At 37.7% G+C, this 23,004-nt stretch overlaps 1 protein-coding gene across 5 annotated transcripts in view; it reads right to left on the reverse strand.

The window, feature by feature from the left end:
* Window positions 1-23,004, reverse strand: part of EYA3 (EYA transcriptional coactivator and phosphatase 3) — a 98,991-nt gene that overhangs the window by 34,145 nt on the left and 41,842 nt on the right. For 3 of the 5 annotated variants that reach the window (XM_063104438.1, XM_063104434.1, XM_063104435.1), the window contains exons 6-7: window positions 22,359-22,495; window positions 15,680-15,817 (exon numbers count right to left, since the gene is read on the reverse strand). In XM_063104438.1, the coding sequence (XP_062960508.1) occupies window positions 15,680-15,817; window positions 22,359-22,495 (275 nt within the window). The remainder of the gene's footprint in view (window positions 1-15,679; window positions 15,818-22,358; window positions 22,496-23,004) is intronic. The other 2 variants (XM_063104436.1, XM_063104437.1) reach the window with 1 other exon arrangement.

The raw sequence follows: 23,004 nt of genomic DNA on the forward strand, positions 1-23,004 counted from the left end.
CAGTGACTTTTTTCAGGTGGACAATGTAACTGATATTATGAGGTACTGGTCTTGAACTCCTCTCCCTCACTTAGCATAAACACACTTAGACCTGGTTCCTACTGCAGTCACATACACCATAAGGGTTCTCCATTAGGTAGACATGACTGACTGACTGACTACCTATCCCACTAGCAATGAAGTCCTCCAGAGGGAGAGTTAAGAAAGCCTCCATTAAAACAGGGCAAAACAAATGAAGCAGAAACTTAAGTGCACTGGTCAAAATCAGAGAGAGTTTTCATCCCTTTCCCCAAGGGTACACTGCTTAGAAGACAGTCTAGAAGAGATTAAGGTCAGTTACAGCTACTGCTGCAACTCCAGCTTTCTGATGAAGAACCTGAGACAAAGAAGATTTAAAGTAACTTGGCCACAGTCGTGGAGCTAGTAGTAGATAACTGGATCTCCCAATTCGTGATCCAGTGCTTGGATTTCCTGACTATCCAGGGTGATTTTCTTTTCTATAATACACTTTGCTTGTACCAGGGGAACTAGAAGACTCTTAAGGGGGTTCTTTCTTAAACACAACAACTAAATTTAATAGATTTTATAACCTCACAGATAATATTTTCCTCCCATTAACAGTCACCTTCTTTTCTACTGCAGCTTAACCCATTCTTTTTCCTCAGAGGAAGTACCAAAAAATGACAATACATGGGGTAGAGATGACTTTTATAAGTAGTTTTAATCATTACTGTGAGAAAATAATTTTGACTAGTTTCCACATTCTATTACCAATACAATATCCCAGGCAGGCCTGTAATAAAACAGACAATATAGGTGATTTAAGGTGGGAAAGAAAATGAAGAATTTATTTAATGTGTTAAATTTATCTCCCCTTGCAAAGTCCATTTCTAGTTCAATTTTCCTTTGGTCCTGGTTCTGATATATACTCCTCCTTTTCTCCTATTGATCTTTAATTCTGTTCGACTTTCTCAATAACTTATTAATGGTTGAAGGTATAACTCATTCATATCTGATCTCTATACACATGGCGGAAAATGTACTCTGGCTTGATAAGGTGGTTTTGGAAATTTAACAGTTTTCAGACCATTTACTGAATTGGGCTGGAGGTAAACAGGTAAATCTTATAATCAATTGGTCATGTACTCTATTATCCCTGCTAGGAAATCTAATGACTTGATTAGCTAATTGATAACTGAGTTTTTAACATGTACCATACTAAAAATCACAAATTTTTCTCAGCAATAGTGGCTTCTAAATATAGGCGATCTTGGCCTGATGACCTAGAAAGTTCATAGGGCTCATTAACACTTTCTCCAATTCAACCAAATCTTTTTATTTTATTTTTTTTAAAGATGACTGTAAGGGGATCTTAACCCCTGACTTGGTGTTGTCAGCACCACGCTCTCCCAAGTGAGCTAACCGGCCATCCGTGGCCTTGGTGTTATCAGCACCACACTCTCCCAAGTGAGCCACAGGCCGGCCCCTAACCAAATCATTTTTAACATGTCATTTATTCATTCAGCAAACCAGTAAGTATATCAGGGTCTGCTGTGTGCATAGAAACTGTTCCAGCCACTGAGGGACAGAACAGTAAACAAGACAAAGTTCCTGTCTCCATGGAGTTTAAATTCTATTGTGGGAAGTAGTCAATAATTAAATAATTTTTTTAGGCTCTTGTAAGCATCACTAAACCCAAGCTAAGCTCACCTAAAAATGTATATAAGCACTACATGCATTATCCCACATACAACTATGAAAAGCCAGGCATTTCAAAAAAAAATGTACGGATCATCCTGCATACATATATATGTTATATGTATATGTGTTATATGTTGTTATATGTACATATATGTATATATGTTATATGTTGGTCTCAACAAAAATAATATTCAACTGCAGGTTTAAAAAACAAAAGCAGCGGGCCGAGCCCGTGGCGCACTCGGTAGAGTGCTGCGCTGGGAGCGCAGCAACGCTCCCGCCGCGGGTTCAGATCCTATATAAGAATGACCAGTGCACTCACTGGCTGAGTGCTGGTCACGAAAAAACGACAAAAAAAAAAAGCAGCAGCAGCAGTGAAATATGCAACAAAAAGTATAAATTTAGAGAATCAAATAAAACTCAAGTGGTAGCTCCTATTCTTATATATCTAAAGGCTGTTAGTTGTCTAAATGCCAATGGACAACTGTTTTGGGACAGTCCTCACTCCTGTTTTGACAATGGAGCTGTGAAATCATTGAAAAGACAAAGCCTCTGAGAACCGTGCTCCACTAGAGGTCCACCTAATACAGTCAACACACAGATGTAGCTTTGATCAGAAGACCATGGCTACAGAATGCTGAGTAGCACAGTTGAACTAAGAGACATTGCCCCAACTTAGAAGGTTCAAAGGGTTAATGGCACATAGAAGTTTGTACAAGATTTAGTTTCTAACCACCTCTCTAATTTTGTATCATGTCACTCCACCCCCCTTACTCACACTGGCTTTCTTTGAGTTGCTCAAAACAAGACAAGCTCTTTATAATTCAAAGACTTTTGCAACATTGTTCTCTCAGGCTGAATTGCTCTCCCTGCCCCTCTTGTCCTCACAACATAATGGCTCCTCCTTAGCATATCTCACTTTCTCAGAAAGGCTCTCTTTGACCTTTCTATCAAAACTAAGTGCTTTCCTGTTTTCCCAGTCATAGCAATACATTTTTTTTTCTTCCACAGCTCTTTTTAAAATCTGTTATTTATTTACTTGCTTGTTTTCTGTCTCCCCAACTAGTCTGTAAGCTCCAGGAAGGCAGAATATTGCTATCTTATCATGTCCGGCATCTAGCAAAGGACATGACATACAGTAGGTGATGCTCAATAAATACTTGTGGGATTCATGTATATTAGTCTTCGCATGCACTAGGTGTGAAGGCAAAATCATTCTTTTCTGCGAGAGGCTGAGTTTGGTGGGTTCCTCAAACTTACTCTCAGTATGTGACCAAAGTACCTGAAAAACTCATCAAATTCCTGATAAGTTCTAGATCCTGGGATCTAGTAGAAACTGCATATTTTCTTTAAAACTGATTGGCTAATTGGGTCATTCATTCATTCAATCATTTATTTGCCAAATAATTGAGTGCCTATGATGTGCACATACTGTTACATGTGCTTGGATTATTACATCAATGCACAAAACAAAGAAACCTCCCCTCAAGGAGCTTAGTAAATCAAAGTAATATAAATCTGATCAGAAGCTTCCAGTCAAGATGGGAGAATAGACGGTCCCCAGCATTACTGTCTCCCACAAATCAACCAATTTACAACTATAAAAAAGCAATGACAGCCAAGCTAGGGCTGCTAGAGCTCAGGGGAAGAGGAGGGGAGACCTATGGAGTGCATGAAGGCAGGAGAAGCCATGATGAGAGAAAGAAAAAACTGTTCCGACCCTTTTTGCCCCAGCTGCTTCCAGGCTGGAACTGCTAAGCACATGGAGCAGGAGCTGGCAAAAGCCGCAGCTGTGCCCTTCAGATGAAGTTGCTTGGAGGCGGCAGGGGAGAAGAGGGCCTTGGTGGTCCCCAAGACAGCAAGACCACTAAAAGGGTTCCCGTGGACCCACATAGGAGCGAGGAGCCACAACGACTGAAAAAAAGCAGCCACTCAGAGGCCAGTGAGTCATCGTGAGGGACCAGAGAATGGCCCATCCCTTGAGAAGTGTTTGGAGCACAGGAGGTGGGGGAGACGGGCCCACCAGGGGAAAACTGGGGCACAGCAAGGTCAGCTGATCTGCCCCCCAATGAGCATAGGAGCATTCAGAGGAGACTGGTCAGGAATACAGAATTCCATGGGGTGCAGTTTGATGAAAAGACTCAGGCCCAGACCAGAATTTCTATACAACTCAAGTGTACTGGATCTCACGAGAGCTGGAAGTACCTATAAAGTCAACCATTAAAACCTGAGCTGCACAAAAAGCCTTCCCTAAGGAACCAGCAGTAAATCAGCAACTTAACTCAACCACAGAGCTCAAGTACTGATCCCCACAGGAAGTTCCCCCGTTTTAGAAAAAAGCAAAGGACAACAAATTAGTTCCAGCACAGAGTTTAAGTGGTGGGAACAGCAAATAATCCAACACAGAACTGAAAGAAAAAACAAAGTATCCACAACCAGAGACAAAGTTTGATAGTAACTAGTAAAGGTCTCATTTCACCAAAGAACACCTAAAACACCCAGAAGGACTGGAAGTCCTCTGGGCGACCAAGCCAGAAAGCGGGGAGAGCCAGGGGCCTCAGCCATGCCCTCCGACATCCACAACCAGTACTGAGGGTGGGTGCCCCAGGGCCTTGGCAACACCCCCCCCAACATGCACAGGCAGCCCAGCGACAACCACTGAACCACTGCAGGAAGTGCCCCAGGTTCCCAAGCTGGGGTGGTGGGGGACGAGGGCTTTTACCACACCCCTGTGACATCTGCACCCAGCCTGGTAATGACCAAGCCACCGCTGGAAGCCCTCTGGTCTCCTCATGTGGGAATGAGGAGGGTTCCACAGGCCTCAATGCCATCCCTTCTCCTTCGTCCCTTTTCCATCCCATTTCCTTCCCCTCTCCCCTCACCCCTCCCTCTCAACTGCTCCGCAACAACATCCTAGAATGTAAAAAAATAATATTAATTAAAAAAATTTTAAATTTAAAAATAAAAAAAGAAATCTCCTCATCAAAGGTTTTCATTATTGGAATGGAGATTTACAGATGAGCAAGGGATGAAGTCTAGAATGATCTATGTGGTAATGGATTAGAGCTGGAGAAATCACTAAGAGCTCATGTTTTACTTAACATAGATACAGACTGTTACATATAGAAATATTAATAGATATGTGCATTTATATGGATTAGTATACACATGTTTCTTTGCTCTGTCAGCTGAGAGAACTTAAAAGAAGTGACATCTGACACCCCACTAGCAATGAGTATCCCTTGCACCCAGATCTTTTTTCTAACACCATTCTCTCCAATGCAAAGAACCAGGACTCCATGGAAAAATGGCTGATTATAGGACTTGGACAGGTAACATACATGACGAGCCTGGAGCATTTTGTAGTGCCAGGAAGTAAGGAAGTGCTGAAAAAAACAAAAACAAAAAATGGGAGTATGTCAAAAGGCACAGGAGCCAACTGAAAGAGTTCCCAGTAGCCACAGTGGAAGAAATGAAACAAAATAATTAAAATAGTACTGGATTATAACCCAAAGTATAAAATAAATACCTTTGAGTCCATAAACAAATGACTGAATAAATTAATAAATGGAGAAGAGACACATCTCCTGTGCAGAATTCTAAATAAAGTATGTAGACATTCCACCCGAAACGAGGGGCAACATAAGTACTTTTTTTTTTTTTAATTATCAATGTACAATGTAGTTGATTTTCGTGTTCCTTTACCAATTCCTCTTCCTCCCCACCATCAACATCATAAGAGCCGGCCTAACTTCTTAAGCGTGGGTGCACACAATGACTTCTATCTAAAGAACAGATTATGGAAAGGGAGGAAAAAGAGTAACTTTACAGTGGAGAAACCTGACAAATACTACTTCAGCCAGGTGATCAAGGTCAACATCAACAGTCATAAATCATGTTGACAGTATGTACACTTGACATGATGTGATGGAAAAGGCACCTTACCTCTATGACTTTCCTCCTAAAAACCCATAACCCTAGTCTAATCATGAGAAAAACATCAGATGAATTCCAGTAGAAGGGCATCTTACAATATACCTGACCAGTACTCCTCAAAATTGTCAAGGTCACCAAAAAACTGCAGAGTCTAGAGGAGCATAAGGAGACATGACAACTAAATGTAATGTGGTATTCTGGATAGTATCCTGAAACAAAAAGGACATCAGGTAAAAACTAAGAAAATCTAAATAAACTATGAACTTAGTTAATAATGATGTACTAATATTGGTTCATTAACTGCAACAAAGGTAGCACACTAACATAAAACGTTAATAACAGGGGAAACTGTGCAGGGTGGGGGAGATATATGGGAACTCTGTACTATCTGCTCAATTTTTCTGTAAATCTAATCTAAAACTATTCTGAAAAATAATAAAAACAAAAATCTCCTGGTCAACGATTATTGTGTTACCAACGATATTAGAGCCCCCAAATAACTTATTAAAAGTTAAGATTGAGTTAAAATTAATTTTGAAATTTCCGAAATTCATTTTGCCACTTGAATACTATTTAATCAATTAAACCATCTCAACTGAAGAAAATGACCAAAGATAGGGCCATAGTCACCAAACACTCAAGGAAAAGACTGATACAAAGAAGTCAAATATACTTATTCAAAGGATTTTCGTGAGTACACAAGGGTAGTCCTTTCTGGTACCATCGAGATGTAAACTAAAGAAAAGATTTTGATTAGAGTTAATCAAGCCAGAGCAGAACTTGTTTTTTGAGATAATTTCTCTTACTTCCCAAGGGAAGATGGCTGTTGTCAATTGCAGAATGGGGGTAGGATAAGTGGATACTGCTGTTTTGAGTGCTTAAAAAAAAAAAAAATCAATACATTGCACCTTGTTTTTATTCTGTGGAATGACTGGGTAGTTATCTGGGGGAAAGAAGCAGCCTCAGTTAGCTAACATTCATTATCTATGCTAAAGGAAAAGGAAAGTGAGAGTGATATTTGATGGTGAAGAATCCAGGTAATTCAAATCCACCAATAATACCCATATTTCATTTTAGACAATTGTTTTTCCTCTAATTTTTTCTTCAGAATAGCAAAAATTGATAACTTGATAGTTAACTTTTGCCTTAATTTCTACCCCGTGACAAAATGATAATGAACAATAAAATGGGCCAATAGGCTAATTGGAAAAAAGGGAAGAAAAATGAATTTGGATATTTGTTAGTATAGGTCCTTAAACATGGAAGAGTTGATATTAATACCATGACTTTAATACTGAGAATCATAAATACTGCACTCATGCTCTGGGGTCAGAATGTCAGCTTATATACTGACTTAATCATTTACTAACTTTATAACTCTGGATGTTACTTAGCTTTTCTGTGCCTCAGGTTCCCCATCTGTAAAATGGGGTTATTAGTACTTCTCTCATTGGATAGTTGTGAAAACACGAGTAACACCTATTCATTGCTTATAACAATGCCAAGAGCGTAATTACTGTCAGCAATTATCCTTATTAGCAAAATGGAGGAAACAAATATCATGTTAACTGATCCAAAGAAAAAAATGTTCTAATAGATAACAAGTAAGGACAGTGGTTTAGTGAACTTTAAGGGATATTTTTAAGACCCTTTTAAAGTGATGGGTCCTAACAGACCCCAACGAGGTGCTTCCTCTTGATTTTTACATGGAGAGAGAAGTAAACACAGCTATCAGTTCCTCAAATTCAAGATACAACTACAGAGGAGTACTCGTTCTATACCTTGGTAGAGGATTATTAATATAAAAGAAGAGAACCCTTACTCTTCTTTCACAACCGAGATGTAGTCATCAGGGATATACCTGTTTAGGAGAGACTTAACTACTAGACTTGCATGTGGCTGGACCCAAAAGGCCTATCAACTTAGAGAAACATTTTATAAAAATGAAAGGGGGTGGTGGAGAAGATGGGCTAAGTCACACATTCAAGCTTTTCCCTTCTGGTTTGTTTCCATTTTAGAAAAAAAGAAAGAGGAGGGGACAAAGAGAGAAGGGAAAATAAGTTTAAAAAGGGGAGACTTAGTAAATAATAGGAGACAAAGTAGCTTACAGCTCTTAGGAACACAGTGACCAGTTCTGTTCCCACTGGACCAAGCAGAAGTTCTCAATCACTTAAATGAAAAGTTAAAACTGAAAATCAAAATCTTTTGTTTAATCTAATCTACATCAAAAACTTTTTTCATCACCAAAGTTCATATCTTAATACTTCAGACAGATTTTTGCTGTCTTATACTCATCCCTCTAGTACCCATTTTATAAGGAATAAATTAAAAAGCTGGGAGAAATCAGAAGAAGGCAGATGAGAAGCCAGGTACATGGGCACTAATTCCCAGTCTGAAGCAATGACAAACTACCTGCACTGGGTTTGAAAGGATAAGCAATTAGGGGCTGGCCCGTGGCTCACTCAGGAGAGTGTGGTGCTGATAACACCAAGGCCACAGGTTCGGATCCCATATAGGGATGGCTGGTTGGCTCACTGATTGAGCATGGTGCTGACAACACCAGCCAAGAGTTAAGATCCCCTTACTAGTCATCTTAAAAAAAAAAAAAAAAGAAAGAAAGAAAAGAAAGGATAAGCAATTAATTCCATAGTGCCTTTTGAGTTTTTTGTCTTCTTTCCTAATAGTACTGTCACAATTTTAACCTTTTAGAGGAAGAACTTGGGAAGGCAAAGATGTTTAGAGTTTAAGCATTAATGCTATACTTTTCATGTCAAAAAATAGAAACAAGAATAAACTTTTTGAGCAAGAGAAATGCTCTCACCAAGAAGTAAACTGGGGATCAGGCAGAACTACAGACACAGGCTATCTTAAACTTCCAGGGTCAGAGATTTCATGGACTCCCCTTCCTTAAACCCCAACGTGGAGTTCAGATTAAGAGCCTCTGCCTTTTAGGCTTAGGTCTCCTGTTTTCGGATTTCATTCAGTTCAGCAAACTGAATGTTGAGTGCCTACTGGGCACCAGGAACACAGAATTTATGACGGGGGTCTGCCCCAAGGAATTCAAAGCTTAGTTTGTTTTAAAACTTGGACAAGAACTTCCGGTCAAGATTGTGGAATAGACGGTCCCTAATGTGACTCTCTCCCACAAATCAACCGATTTACAACTATAAAAATATAACATCAAGTGCATACGGAACAGGGAGACGTCCAGCGGGGGAGGCAGAAGCTCCGCGGAGACCACATGCTCTGAGGAGCTGCCGTCGCACAATCCAGCAGATAGGCTTCTCTGCCGCCGCCCGGCTCCATTACCAGCCCGGCCCAGTGCGCACGGAGTGGGAAGACGTCCAGCAGAGGAGGTGGAGGCTCCACAGAAAACACACACCCTGTGGGGCTGCCACTGCATGATCCAACAGGTAGGCTTTACCACAGGCACCCAGCTCCATTCCCAGCCCGGCCTAGTGCGCACAGAGCAGGGTGACGTCTGGCAGGGGAGGCAGGAACTCCATGGGGACCACACCGCCGACGCGGGATCCAGCAGCCCAGCCCAATGCACACGGAGCGGGGAGACGTCCAGCGGGGGAGGCAGAAGCTCCGCAGAGACCACACCACCACCACGCAACCCAGCAGCCTGGCCCAGGGCAGACGGAGCAGAGAGACGTCCAGCAGGGGAGGCGGAAACTCCATAGTGACCACATACCCTGTGGGGGGGCTGCCGCCGTGTGATCCAGCAGCAGATAGGCTTCACCGCTGCCACCCGACTCCATCCCAAGCACGGCCCAGCGTGCACGGAGCAGGGAGACATCCAGCAGGGGAAGGGGAAGCTCTGCAGAGACCACACGCTCTGCGGTGCCTCTGTGTATCCCAGCAGCCCAACCAGGTCCAAGCTGACCGGAGGGGTGGCTCCCTGGAGAGGCCCAAGACCCGAGGCAACCACACACGCAAGGCACTAGTGACCAACTGAGCAGTCACTGAGGTAGCCATACCAAATTGGCAACCCCAGCAACATCTTAGTCAGACAACAGTGTCAAACCTGTGGACTATGAAACCCCCTGCCACAATGAATAAACATCAAAGAAGAGATACCAGAAATACGAAAAATCAAGAAAGTACACCACCAAAGGGTAATAACTCTCAAGCTCTAGATCCTATAGGACAAGAAGCCCTTGAAATGACTCACAAGGAATTTCGAGTGATAATTCTAAGGAAACTGAATGAGATACAAGAAAACTCAGCTAGACAACATGACGAAACAAGGAAAAGTATACAGGACCTGAAAGAAGAAATGTACAAGGAAATCAATGCCCTGAAAAAAAATGTAGCAGAACTTGCCAAACTGAAGAATTTATTCAGCGAAATAAAAAACACAACGGAGAATTTAACCAGCAGGCTTGCGGAAGTTGAAGAGAGAACCTCGGAACTTGAAGATGGGCTGTTTGAAATAACACAGGCAGACATAAAAAAAAGAAAAAAGAAGGGGCCGGCCCGTGGCTCACTCGGGAGAGTGCAGTGCTGATAACACCAAGGCCCCGGGTTCGGATCCCATATAGGGATGGCCAGTTCGCTCACTGGCTGAGCGTGGTGCTGACAACACCAAGTCAAGGGTTAAGATCCCCTTACTGGTCATCTTTTAAAAAAAAAAAAAGAAAAAAGAATCAAAGGCATTGAAGAAAATCTGGGAGAGATATCAGACAACCTTAAGCGCTCAAATACCCGAGTCATGGGTGGGTATTCCAGAAGGGAAGGAAAAAGGAGATTGCATTGAAAACATATTCAACAAAATAGTGGCAGGAAACTTCCCAGGTATAGGAAATATCACAGATCTTCAGATCCAGGAAGCTCAACAATCTCCAAACGTATTCAACCCAAAAAGGTCTTCTCCAAGACATGTTATAGTCAAATTGGCAAAACTCAAAGACAAAGAGAGAATCTTAAAAGCTGCAAGAGAGAAGCATCAAATCACCTATAAGGGAGCCCCAATCAGACTAACATCAGACTTTTCATCACAAACCCTAAAAGCCAGAAAGGAATGGGATGATATATTCAAAATACTAAAAAACAGAGATTGCCAGCCAAGAAACTCTACCCTGCAAGGCTATCCTTCCGAAATGAAGGGCAAATAGTGTATTTCTCAGACAAACAAAACCTGCGGGAGTTCACCACCACACAACCACCCTTCAAGAAATTCTCAAGGGAGTACTGGATTTGGCTCCTGAAAAATAACTACCACTGCCATAAAAACCCAAGAAAAATCAAAACCTACTAGTATAATAAAAATGGCATTCATGAAGAGAAAACAAACAAAAATGCTACCTACAACCCAAGGAACCAACAAATACAGAAAACAAACAGTAAATCAGAAAGAAAGGAACAAAAGACACCTAAGACAACCAAACAATAATCAATAAAATGCTAAGAATAAATCAACACTTTTCAATAACAACTCTTAATGTAAAAGACTTAAATTCCCCAATCAAAAGACACAGACTGGCTGACTGGGTTAAAAAGGAGGAACCAACTATATGCTGCCTTCAAGAGACCCACCTCATCCATAATAAGAGTGAAAGGATGGAAAAAGATTTACCATGCAAACAGAAAAGAAAAACGAGCTGGAGTAGCTATTCTTATATCTGACAAAATAGATTTTAAACTAAAAACCATAAAAAGAGACAATGAGGGACACTACATAATGATAAAAGGATTGATCCATCAAGAAGACATAACAATCATAAATATATACTCACCCAATGTTGGAGCAGCCAGATTTATAAAACAAACTCTATTAGACCTAAAGAAGGAAATAGACACTAATACCATAATAGCAGGGGACCTGAACACCCCACTGTCAATATTGGACAGATCATCTAGGCAAAGAATCAGCAGAGAAACACAAGATCTAAACAATACTCTAGACCAATTGGACTTGGCAGATATCTACAGAACATTCCATCCAACAACCTCAGAATATTCATTCTTCTCATCAGCACGTGGATCATTCTCCAGGATAGATCCCATATTAGGTCACAAATCAAGTCTCAACAAATTCAAAAAAATTGGAATTATCCCATGTATTTTCTCAGACCACAATGGATTAAAATTAGAAATCAATAACAAATGAAATTCTGGAAACTATACAAACACATGGAAATTAAACAGCATTCTACTTAATGACATATTGGGTTCAAGAAGAAATCAAGCAGGAAATCAAAAAATTTATTGAAACTAATGAAAATAATGATACATCACACCAAAACCTGTGGGATACTGCAAAAGCAGTACTAAGGGGGAAATTTATTGCATTAAATGCTCACCTCAGAAGAATGGAAAGATGGCTAGTGAACAACCTAACACTTCACCTTAAAGAACTAGAAAAACAAGAACAATCCAAACCTAAAGTTAGCAGACGGAAAGAAATCATTAAGATCAGAGCAGAACTGAATGAAATTGAAACCCAAAAAACAATACAAAAGATCAATGAATCAAAAAGTTGGTTTTTTGAAAAGATAAATAAAATAGACAAACCATTAGCATGGCTAACAAAAAAAAAAAGAGAGAAGATTCAAATAACAAAAATTAGAAATAAAAAAGGTGACATTACAACTGATTCACCTGAAATACAAGGAATCATTCGAGACTACTATAAACAACTATACGCCAACAAATTTGAAAATCTGGAGGAAATTGATAAATTTCTGGACACACACAAGCTCCCAAAACTGAGCCATGAAGACACAGAAAATCTGAACAGACCAATAACAATAAAGGAGATTGAAGCTGTAACCAGAAGACTCCCAACAAAGGAAAGCCCAGGACCAGACATATTCACAGCAGAATTTTACCAAACATTCAAAGAGGAATTGACAATGATTCTTTACAAACTATTCCAAAAGATTGAAACAGACGCAAATCTCCCAAACTCATTCTATGAAGCAAACATCATCCTGATACCAAAACCAGATAAAGATATAACCAAAAAAGAAAACTACAGGCCGATATCCTTGATGAATATAGATGCCAAAATCCTCACTAAAAAACTAGCAAACAGAATACAGCAACACATACGTAAAATTATTCACCACGATCAAGTGGGACTCAACCCAGGGATGCAAGGTTGGTTCAACATACGCAAATCAATAAATGTGATACACCATATTAATAAAATCAAACACCAGGACCATATGATCATCTATAGATGCTGAAAAAGCATTTGATAAAATTCAACATTCATTCATGATAAAGACCCTCTATAAGTTAGGTACAGATAGAAAGTATCTCAACATAATTAAAGCCATATATGATAAACCTACTGCCAATATCATCCTGAATGGGGAAAAGCTGAAAGCTCTTCCTTTAAGAACAGGAACTAGACAAGGATGCCCACTCTCACCACTCCTATTCAACATAGTGTTGGAAGTACTAGCCAGAGCAATCAGAGAAGAGAAGGAAATAAAGGGCATCCAGATTGGAAAAGATGAAGTCAAACTGTCCCTGTTTGCTGATGACATGATCCTATATATCGAACAGCCTAAAGCCTCTGCAAAAAAACTCTTGGAGTTGATAAATGATTTCAGCACAGTAGCAGGATACAAAATGAACACACAAAAATCAGTAGCATTTCTATTCTCCAATAGTGAACATGCAGAAAGAGAAATCAAGAAAGCTTGCCCATTTACAATAGCCACCAAAAAAATAAAATACTTAGGAATTGAGTTAACCAAGGATGTGAAAAATCACTATAATGAGAACTACAAACCACTGCTGAGAGAAATTAGAGAGGATACAAGAAGATGGAAAGATATCCGATGCTCTTGGATTAGAAGAATCAACATAGTGAAAATGTCCATACTAGCCAAAGTGACATACAAATTCAATTCAATCCCCATCAAAATCCCAATGACATTTTTCTCAGAAATGGAAAGAACTATCCAGACATTTATATGGAATAACAAAAGACCATGCATAGCCAAAGCAACGCTGAGCAAAAAAAATAAAGCTGGAGGCATAACACTACCTGACATTAAACTATACTACAACGCTATAATAACCAAAACAGCATGGTACTGGCATAAAAACAGACACACTGATCAATGGAATAGAATAGAGAATCCAGAAATCAGCCCACACACCTACAGCCATCTGATCTTTGACAAAGGCACCAAGCCTATACACTGGGGAAGAGACTGCCTCTTTAGCAAATGGTGCTCGGAGAACTGGATATCAATATGCAGGAGAATGAAACTAGACCCATACCTTTCACCATACACTAAAGTCAACTCAAAATGGATTAAAGAATTAAATATACACCCTGAAACAATAAAACTTCTTAAAGAAAACATAGGAGAAACACTTCAGGAAGTAGGACTGGACACAGACTTCATGAATATGGCCCCAAAACCACGGGCAACCAGAGGAAAAATAAACAAATGGGATTATATCAAACTAAAGAGCTTCTGCACAGCAAAAGAAACAATTAACAGAGTTAAAAGACAACCAACAGAGTGGGAGAAAATATTTGCAAAATATACATCTGACAAAGGATTAATATCCAGAATATACAAGGAACTCAAACAACTTTACAAGAAAAAAACAAGCAACCCAATTAAAAAATGGGCAAAAGAGCTAAGTAGGCATTTCTCTAAGGAAGATATTAAATGGCCAAGAGACATATGAAAAAAATGCTCAACATCACTCAGCATTCGGGAAATGCAAATCAAAACCACACTGAGATACCATCTCACCCCAGTTATGATGGCTAAAATCCAAAAGACTCTGAATGATAAATGCTGGCGAGGTTGCGGAGGAAAAGGAACTCTCATACATTGTTGGTGGGACTGTAAAATGGTGCAGCCTCTATGGAAAATGGTATGGAGGTTCCTCAAACAATTGCAGATAGATCTACCATATGACCCAGCTATTCCACTGCTGGGAATATACCCAGAGGAATGGAAATCATCAAGTCAAAGGTATAACTGTTCCCCAATGTTCATTGCAGCACTCTTTACAATAGCCAAGAGTTGGAACCAGCCCAAATGTCCATCATCAGATGAGTGGATACAGAAAATGTGGTATATCTACACAATGGAATACTACTTGGCTATAAAAAGAATGAAATACTACCTTTGCAACGACATGGATGGACCTAGAGAGAATTATATTAAGTGAAATAAGTCAGGCACAGAAAGAGAAATACCACATGTTCTCACTTATTGGTGGGAGCTAAAAGTAAATAAATAAATTCACACACACACACACACACACACAAAAAAAAAAAAAAAAAAAAAAACCGGGGGTGGGGTGGGGTGGAGGAAGACATAACAATTACAATTCCTTGAAGTTGATACAACAAGCGAACAGAAAGGACATTGTTGGGGGGGAGGGGGGAGAGGGAGGAGGGAAGGAGGTTTCGGTAATGGGCCACAATAATCAACCACATTGTATATTGACAAAATAAAATTAAAGAAAAAAAAAAGAAAAAAGAAAAGAAAAGAAAGAAGTAAATTGGAGCTGGCCAGTTAGCTCAGTTGGTTAGAGTACGGTGCTGATAACACCAAGGTCCAGGGTTCGATCCCTGTACCAGCCAACTGCCAAAAAAAAAAAGCAATAGTAGTAAATGGGGTGTAGATGTGACAAAGCCACAGCAGAAAAGCAGCACATATCTCACATACCACTGGGACAATTCACATAAAAGAAGTCAGCAAAATTCTAACCCATGAAGTCTTCTGCTCATTCACAGGACAAAATGCTACTGACAACAGACTAGAGCAAAATTAGAGAGGTTTTCTGGATACCGACACTCAAAAGGGAAGGCTTCAACTCTATTAAGCAGTTCACAATCAAAGGCTAAACTACTTATTTATAAACCAAAACTCCTCAGCTCTGGTTTGCCTAATATAAAAAGCATGCACAAATGCCAAGTATCACTCCTTTCTATTTTAGAAGACAGAATTCCTGTATTACCCAATTTGTTTGGAGATACAGGTAGATTAAAAACAAAAAACAATAATAATAATAATTTAAAAACACACACAGAACCATGCCTATTTACCTTGAATGGGATAAGAATAATGTGCTGAGCTTGACTGGCTTGTGGTTAACCCTGTAGTGCAGGTAAGAACACTGTGTTGACTTGGAGATGGAGTCTGAATTAAACCACTTTCAGGTTTCATACCTGGCCACAATGCACCTGAATCAGATAAATTGGACCAATTACAAACAATACACTGGGACTGAGGAGCATGTTTATGCTTTCAAATATCAGCCAGTAGGTTTAAAATCTAAATCTTAAAACAAAAATCAATTTCCTTGTAAGAAAAAATTATTGATTCTCCCACTTGTAATATACCACAAGCAAATACACTTTACACAATTAGGGAATGGGGCCACAGAAACAAAAATCTTGCCAAAAACCCCAATAGTGATATGTATATAATTTCATTTCAACGGTTGGGGGAAATTGACCAGGGTTCAGAAAAAGAGCTACTGACACCCAACTAGAATATCTGTCACAGTGTCTGATGTTCATGTATAGTGCTACATCATTCATCCAACTTGTCAAGGTGGGAGACATTCCACATAAATTTAAAATACCCTTAACCCATTAAATAAGCAACAGTTTTTTCTAAAATATATTAAATACTTCTCTGCCTTCTTAAGCTGATTATTTTGTTACCTTTGTTTCTTCTGATTAGGAAAAACATACCTGTTTATTTTTATAAATTAAAAACGTTACAGATATATGTAACTTAGAAAAATAAAGTCATATAATCCCATCATCCACACAACCACTATTAAAAGTTGGCAGAGGAGTCAACCAATTTCTTCTACACATTTACTAATCTTATCCTTCTTTTTAATACAAATAGGATCATGTTATACTTACTATTTATAATTTGTTTCTCCATATAATACCTCTGAGAGACATCTTTCTGTGTCAGAACATATAAATCTATCTCATATTGTAGACATTCATGGCTGTTCACTTTTATTTTAATCAAAATGCTCCTGAGTGGAAATCTTTCTAAAATATATTTATATCCTTTCCTATCCTCTTAGCAGAGAAAAAACAGTGAACATACTTTTAGATTTTCTCAAAATTATTGTTAAAAAGATCCACACTGTGTTGTGCTATATATACTACAGACACCTATAGAGACTACTGTGATGTGTGAAGACATTTGCTTAGTACTAAACAGAACTCAATTACAGTCCTATGAATTTTAGGTTCCTATATCACTTGGTTTTTTCTTTGTGATCTGTCACTTCTTGACAATCTGGCTACACCTCCCTTTTAATTTTGCAATAAATTAAGAAACCATAAAAAAAGCTTTGCTTCTGTTTGAGAGCCTAAGGATATCCTTTATGAGCAAAATACTCCTGAGTGTATAGTTTGGTGATAATTTTGCCTATGTAAAAGCCTATTCTTGTAAAAACTTAATACCTGGTTTTCAACTGTGTGAAATAGCCACAGTTACTGAATCAGTGTAGTTGAAGCTGATCATTAGGTCTAATAATTCTCATCAATCAAACACATTCCATGTATGAAATCAACACTAAGGTTAGCCATGGCTTCAAATACAAGATTAACTAACTTCATTTATTCCTAATCTGATAGAGAATTTATAGTCATTCAAAATATACAATAAAAAATATCATACTTTGACCACGAGGGCCTCTGCTTTACCAGGGCACTGAGATACTTCAGTGCAACTCAGATTTGTCAAATTGGTTGGTAAGTAAATTTAAGAACATAAAGGGAGATGTGAAAAATCTTAAAAGGTTGACAAATTGGACATAGTAATTGTTTTGCCCCTAAAAGAAAATGTCATATCTTTTCTCATCTATTAATCACATGAAATACTTATTTGAGGAGAGAGAGGAATATTAACATCTCCTGCATGAATCAGAGAGTTGCTCCCCTACCCCCGGGCTTAGTTCACGATCATTTAAATATGTCTTGTCCAGGTTAGCCAGAGCTAAGGTCCTTGCTATATTTGATTTTCAACAATAAAAATATTTGAGAATGTTATTTTTTAAACATTTACAATATGAAATGTGAATAACAGTGCTATGTTTCTTGGTGGTTATATACACATTTTTTGATAAACAAATTGTCGTTTCATCACAATAACTTCCGATTTATTAGAATTAACGTGACCTCTTTTTCCAAATAGATTTTGACCCTGAAGTGTTAGATTTGTAAGCACATCCATTATTACACTGTACTAAAAAATACCTTATTAATAATAATAGTATCAACTGAGAAGTTTTGCTTGTGTTATTATTTAGTTGTTTTTTTAAAGTTTCAAACTGTAACGTGTCTATAAACTGGTCCCTTTTCTAAAGTCAAAAATTAGGACACAAATGTTCAAAATAAACAGGAGAAGAGCTAGTTTGAATGTCTTCAGAAACACAAAGTAGATTTTAATATATAATTATTTTATGAGGAATAGAGGAATAAAAAACAATATAGACACTGCCTCCAGCATCACTGTAGCCCTACTCTTCAGGAATGTGCTACAGGTTAAACACGTGCCCCAAAGGTTTATGTACTAGAAACTTAATCCACACTATAACAGTGTTAAAGGTGGGAAATCCTATTACAGTAATTGAAAGTTGGGGCCTTTAAAAGGTGATTAGATTGTGAGGACGGTAGCCTCATGAATAGATTAATCCATTGATGGCTTAATGGGTGGTCACGGCTGTGGTTAGGATGGCTTATTAGGAGAACTAGTGAGAAGCTAGCTCTTTCTTGCTCAGCCATTTGCCACATGATATCCTGTGTCACTGTAGAGAGTCATCACCAAGATCAAGGCCCTCACCAGATGTGTTCCCTGGACTTTGGACTTCTCAGCATCCAAAACTGTAAGAAATAAATTATATTTCTTTATAAATTACCCAGTTTCAGCTATTCTGTTATAAGCAACAGGAAACAGACTAAAACAACATGAATTCCAGATAACAGGTAGCACAACCAAATGATTTCTCTGTTTGCCCATAGCAAACAAGGAATCCAAACCTTGGTACCCTGGCTTGTAGTCCACTGCTCTATGCCTACAACTACAAAGCTTCTCAGGTACTTTTAAGCACCAAAAGCCTCCTATGGAGCAACTGTCAGCCTAACAATGGGAAAGGAAGTACGTCCTTGAGTGCCATCCTCCTACTGCCCCACAGTGGGGTCTTATCACAAACTCTACCAGTTTCTTAGAAAAAATACTTCACTATTGGTTAGTCACTAACCAAACTAATCTGATCAGTTCAGTTTATAGTAACACATATCACAGTAGTAGATCTTTACAGATTAGTTTGGTTAGGAATCAAAGTACTCACCAATGCCAGAAAAAAAGCACATGAAAGAATATCTTGGTTTGTTGATTCACTTGGATGAACTGTTATAAATACTATGTAATTTAATGAGTTCTTTTCCTGATTATAAAAGATGTACACTATAGAAAATTAGGAAAATATATAAAGTGTAAAGAAAAAAAATCACATAGTCTCATTACACAGAAAAAAAAATACAGACAGTTCTCACTTTTATATTTGAATGTGTTAACTGAAACCTGTGCTTATTGGAACTGTGTCCTTGCTTTGCAGAGCTGCATGGTAACTGACATCAAACTTAGTGCCTATACTGTTAAAATCCACATTATTTTCTTCCTATTCTCTATGCACATATTTTAAAAAATAGTAAGTTGTTATTATATTGTGTTTCAGTTTTATATACTGCTTTTTTCAATTAATAATACACTGCTTACTAAAAAACTTAAATATTTAAGAATATGATTTATAATGGCTACACAGTTTTCCATTCTATGGATGCACTGCAATTGAACACATACCTAACTATTCAATATGTAGGTTGTTTCCAGTGTTTTGCTTATTATAAATAATGCTGAATGCTGCAATGAATATCTTGGTTAGTAAATTTTTGTGGGTATCTCTAATTAGTTTCATAGGATAAATTCCCAGAGGTGAAATTACTGAGAGAAATGAAATGAACATCCTTAAGGCTCTTAATACATATCACCAAATCCTCCATCTCACATTTAAGTTCTTTATAAAGAAATCAGAACAGTGGCAGCTAAAGACATATTTTATGAACCCCTAAAAATAACGAGTACCCTTTTCCTCACAGATACTCCTTCAGTGATCACACATCACTTCAGATCTTTAGAAGTTAAACCTCTAATCCTCTTTCTCCCATCCCATCCCATTTCTACACAGCTCTGGAAAGAATATGACCAGTATTTCTTTACTTTTAAAGATTACTCATAATATAGCCTTCCTAAGTTTCTTCTAGTCTTTTTCCTTCAAGAGGAGGAAGCTTTTTAATTTCAAATACAACTCTAAGACCAACTTTTTCATACAGACCTAAATTTATGAGCACCTCCAGAATTCAAGAGACCTGGGTCAAATTCTAATCCCAGGCATTTACTAATTTTATGACTTCAGGCTAGTGATTTAACTAAGCCTCAGCTTCCTCATCTATAAAAAGGGATAATGCTACTACTTACCTCTCAGGAGTATTCTGAGGATTAAACAAGACTAATATAAAGTGTGAAGAATTTATTCCAAGCATATTGCTTGGTATACTAAGCACTCAATAAATATATTATAATGAGATTTTCCGAAGCCCTATTTACATCTGAAATAAAATAAAAGACTAGCTAATTTGAAAATATGTAGTACTAAGATAACAAAATGTACCAAAATATTGGTTTCAAAAGAAAGAAACCAATATGAAATATGAAATATGGAAGAAATCAATATAAAAACTTTTCTCATATTTAAGTGAACACATAACCAAAAAAGCCATGTGTTAAAACACACAAGAAAATGCCTTTTAAAAATACAGTTGCTTTAAAAAATATCACAAACATCTCTTATAATTTCCCTAGTAAATTGAGAAAACAAACATATTTATTATTCACATTACCCAACCTAATTTCTCTCTCCAGTAAGTCTGTATGAACATTACTTAAAGTCAAATTAAGCTAACGATCATCTCTTTCTCTCTCAAGTATTCATAGAATAATTTATGAAACACAAGTCTCACCTGCCCCCAAATATATATTAAGGGAGGTTGTTCTTACCAATATTTCTTCACATATAAACACTATTCTTCCAAGTTTTCAACAGAGATCTATTTACAGAATTTTCTTTCTTTCTCAATACAAGGGAAATGCAGTGATCATAATAATATCACACCATAATATCTAGAATCTATTTGTACATGGCATTATGTTAAGTATTGCAAAAATTAAGTTCAGAGATATAATAGGAATTTTATTTAATATTAAACAGCAGGAATGATCATCTGTTCAACAATGTTATAAAGGACTTGGGCTTGCAAATAATAAATTCAAATCAAATTTAATAATAGATTCAAATCAAAAAAACAATGTGCAAATATTTACTTTACAACTGTTAGCCCATTGTTAGACAGCTGTTGGAAAATTAGCTTTAATATGCACAAAAAGAAATAAACACAAACATATTCACAGTGGGTTCTCCTTTCAAAAGGACTATTCAGTCTTGGCTGGTAAATATATGTCAAATATAAGATTTTAGTATACTGGCAGTACTGACAGGCATGGAGGCATGGATGTACAAATAAGGAAACAAGAGAATTTCTGATCCCCTTCTCTCATGAAGTTATCAACTACCACTATTATTAAATATAATCTCCAGTTTTTGTTTCTAGCAGTTATCAGGAGCCAAAGAATGCTAAAAGTAAGAAAGCTGTCACTATCATAGAAGACTAGCTACTAGTAGAAGTAGGAATGTAGAAACCAAAAGCAGGCAACACTAATACCTCCAGAATCTGTGTGGCAATCTGTTTGGAAAGTTTTTCTAATACCTAAAGTCTACAGAGATATAATTTTATTAACATATTGCATATTTTTAAATAATACAGTATTCTCTCAATTTTCTGACAACATTCTAGGAAAACAGGGAAGGGGCAATAAAGCACACTGCATATATTTATCAATTTACACATGTGTAGAAAAATTAACACAGATTTAAGTACACAAAGTACCACAAACTGACTTCTGGTAAATCATTCTAATATATAGTTCATGTCCAAGGTACCTAAAATCAATGAAAATAACTCCCTATGCACATGATAAGGTTATAGAAAATTGGGGATTTCCCCCATTCTAAGATGACTTCTCAGTTCAGCCAAGAAGTCAGTTTGATCAGTTTCAGATGGGGGTTGAGGGAGGGAAGAGAGGGAGAAACTGGCAAAACAACAACAACAAAAACACACACACACACACAATAAACAATAAGACATATTTTATCTAGATATTTAGACCACCTAGTTTTAGCAAGAAATTGTCCACCTAAAAATATATTTATTATGCTTACCTAACCACGGAACCATGTTATATATAAAGTACGTCAAATCAACAGTAATTCCTCAAAGAGCTTTCCAAGCACTTAAAGATTCCAAGCTTCAGAATCAAGACTCAACAGCTTACTTTTGGTGGATAAACAAATGAGTATTGAAAAACTATAATTTTTATATTACATGAATCAAAAATACTGTTGAAAAGTTGCATACCCAACTTCTACCATACATGTAAATGAGTAAGTGCTCTGTAAAGAATGACACATCTTTTAGCTTCCTGATTAGCTATGCTTGCTTTTGGAGGAAAGATGGAAGTTTCTAGGGAATAAAATCAACATTCTTAGAAACTGTTTACAATAGAATGACTTACCAAAAGGAGGTAGTCCGTATGTTTGGGTTGCCTGAGGATAGACAGCATAGGGTTGAGACTGCTGTAGTGTCTGGTACTGAGTCTGCCCAGGGTAAGCAGTTTCCGAAACAGGAACTGAGAGGATATGTGCATAAGGTCTAGAAAAAGTCACAAAAACAAAAATTTTCATGTGTGATATATTTTAGTAATGAAAAATAAGTAAAATAGATAATACCACTAACGGCAACAAGGAAAATAACCCTCCACATAAAATGGCTCTTATGGTCAGAAAGTAGAACCCTTTTTTCCTTTTCAGGTTCTATTATCTACCTAAGAAATAATTTTATGAAAAATTTAATAGTTTCAAACATACTCCCAAGTTCCAATTACTACTCTATAAACATTTGTGGTGTGCTATATTCAAAGCACTACATGAGATACAAGGATTGATTAAACTTGTTTATGCCTTGTCTACATATAGAATAAAACCTAAAAATAACAGAAAATTAGATAGAACAGAATTGGCAATCGGCTCTCATTCTCTACCCAGCCCCGTGGGCCAAAGTAAAGTTTTGAAAGGGAAAGTGGGACTTGGAAAAGAGGGTAAGGCTAGTAGAGAAAATGCAAGAAACCACATCAGAAAACAGAGGGTACGGATGAGCCCCAT

The sequence above is a fragment of the Cynocephalus volans genome, chromosome 8 (assembly GCF_027409185.1).
Source record: "Cynocephalus volans isolate mCynVol1 chromosome 8, mCynVol1.pri, whole genome shotgun sequence".
Classification (NCBI taxonomy): domain Eukaryota; kingdom Metazoa; phylum Chordata; class Mammalia; order Dermoptera; family Cynocephalidae; genus Cynocephalus; species Cynocephalus volans.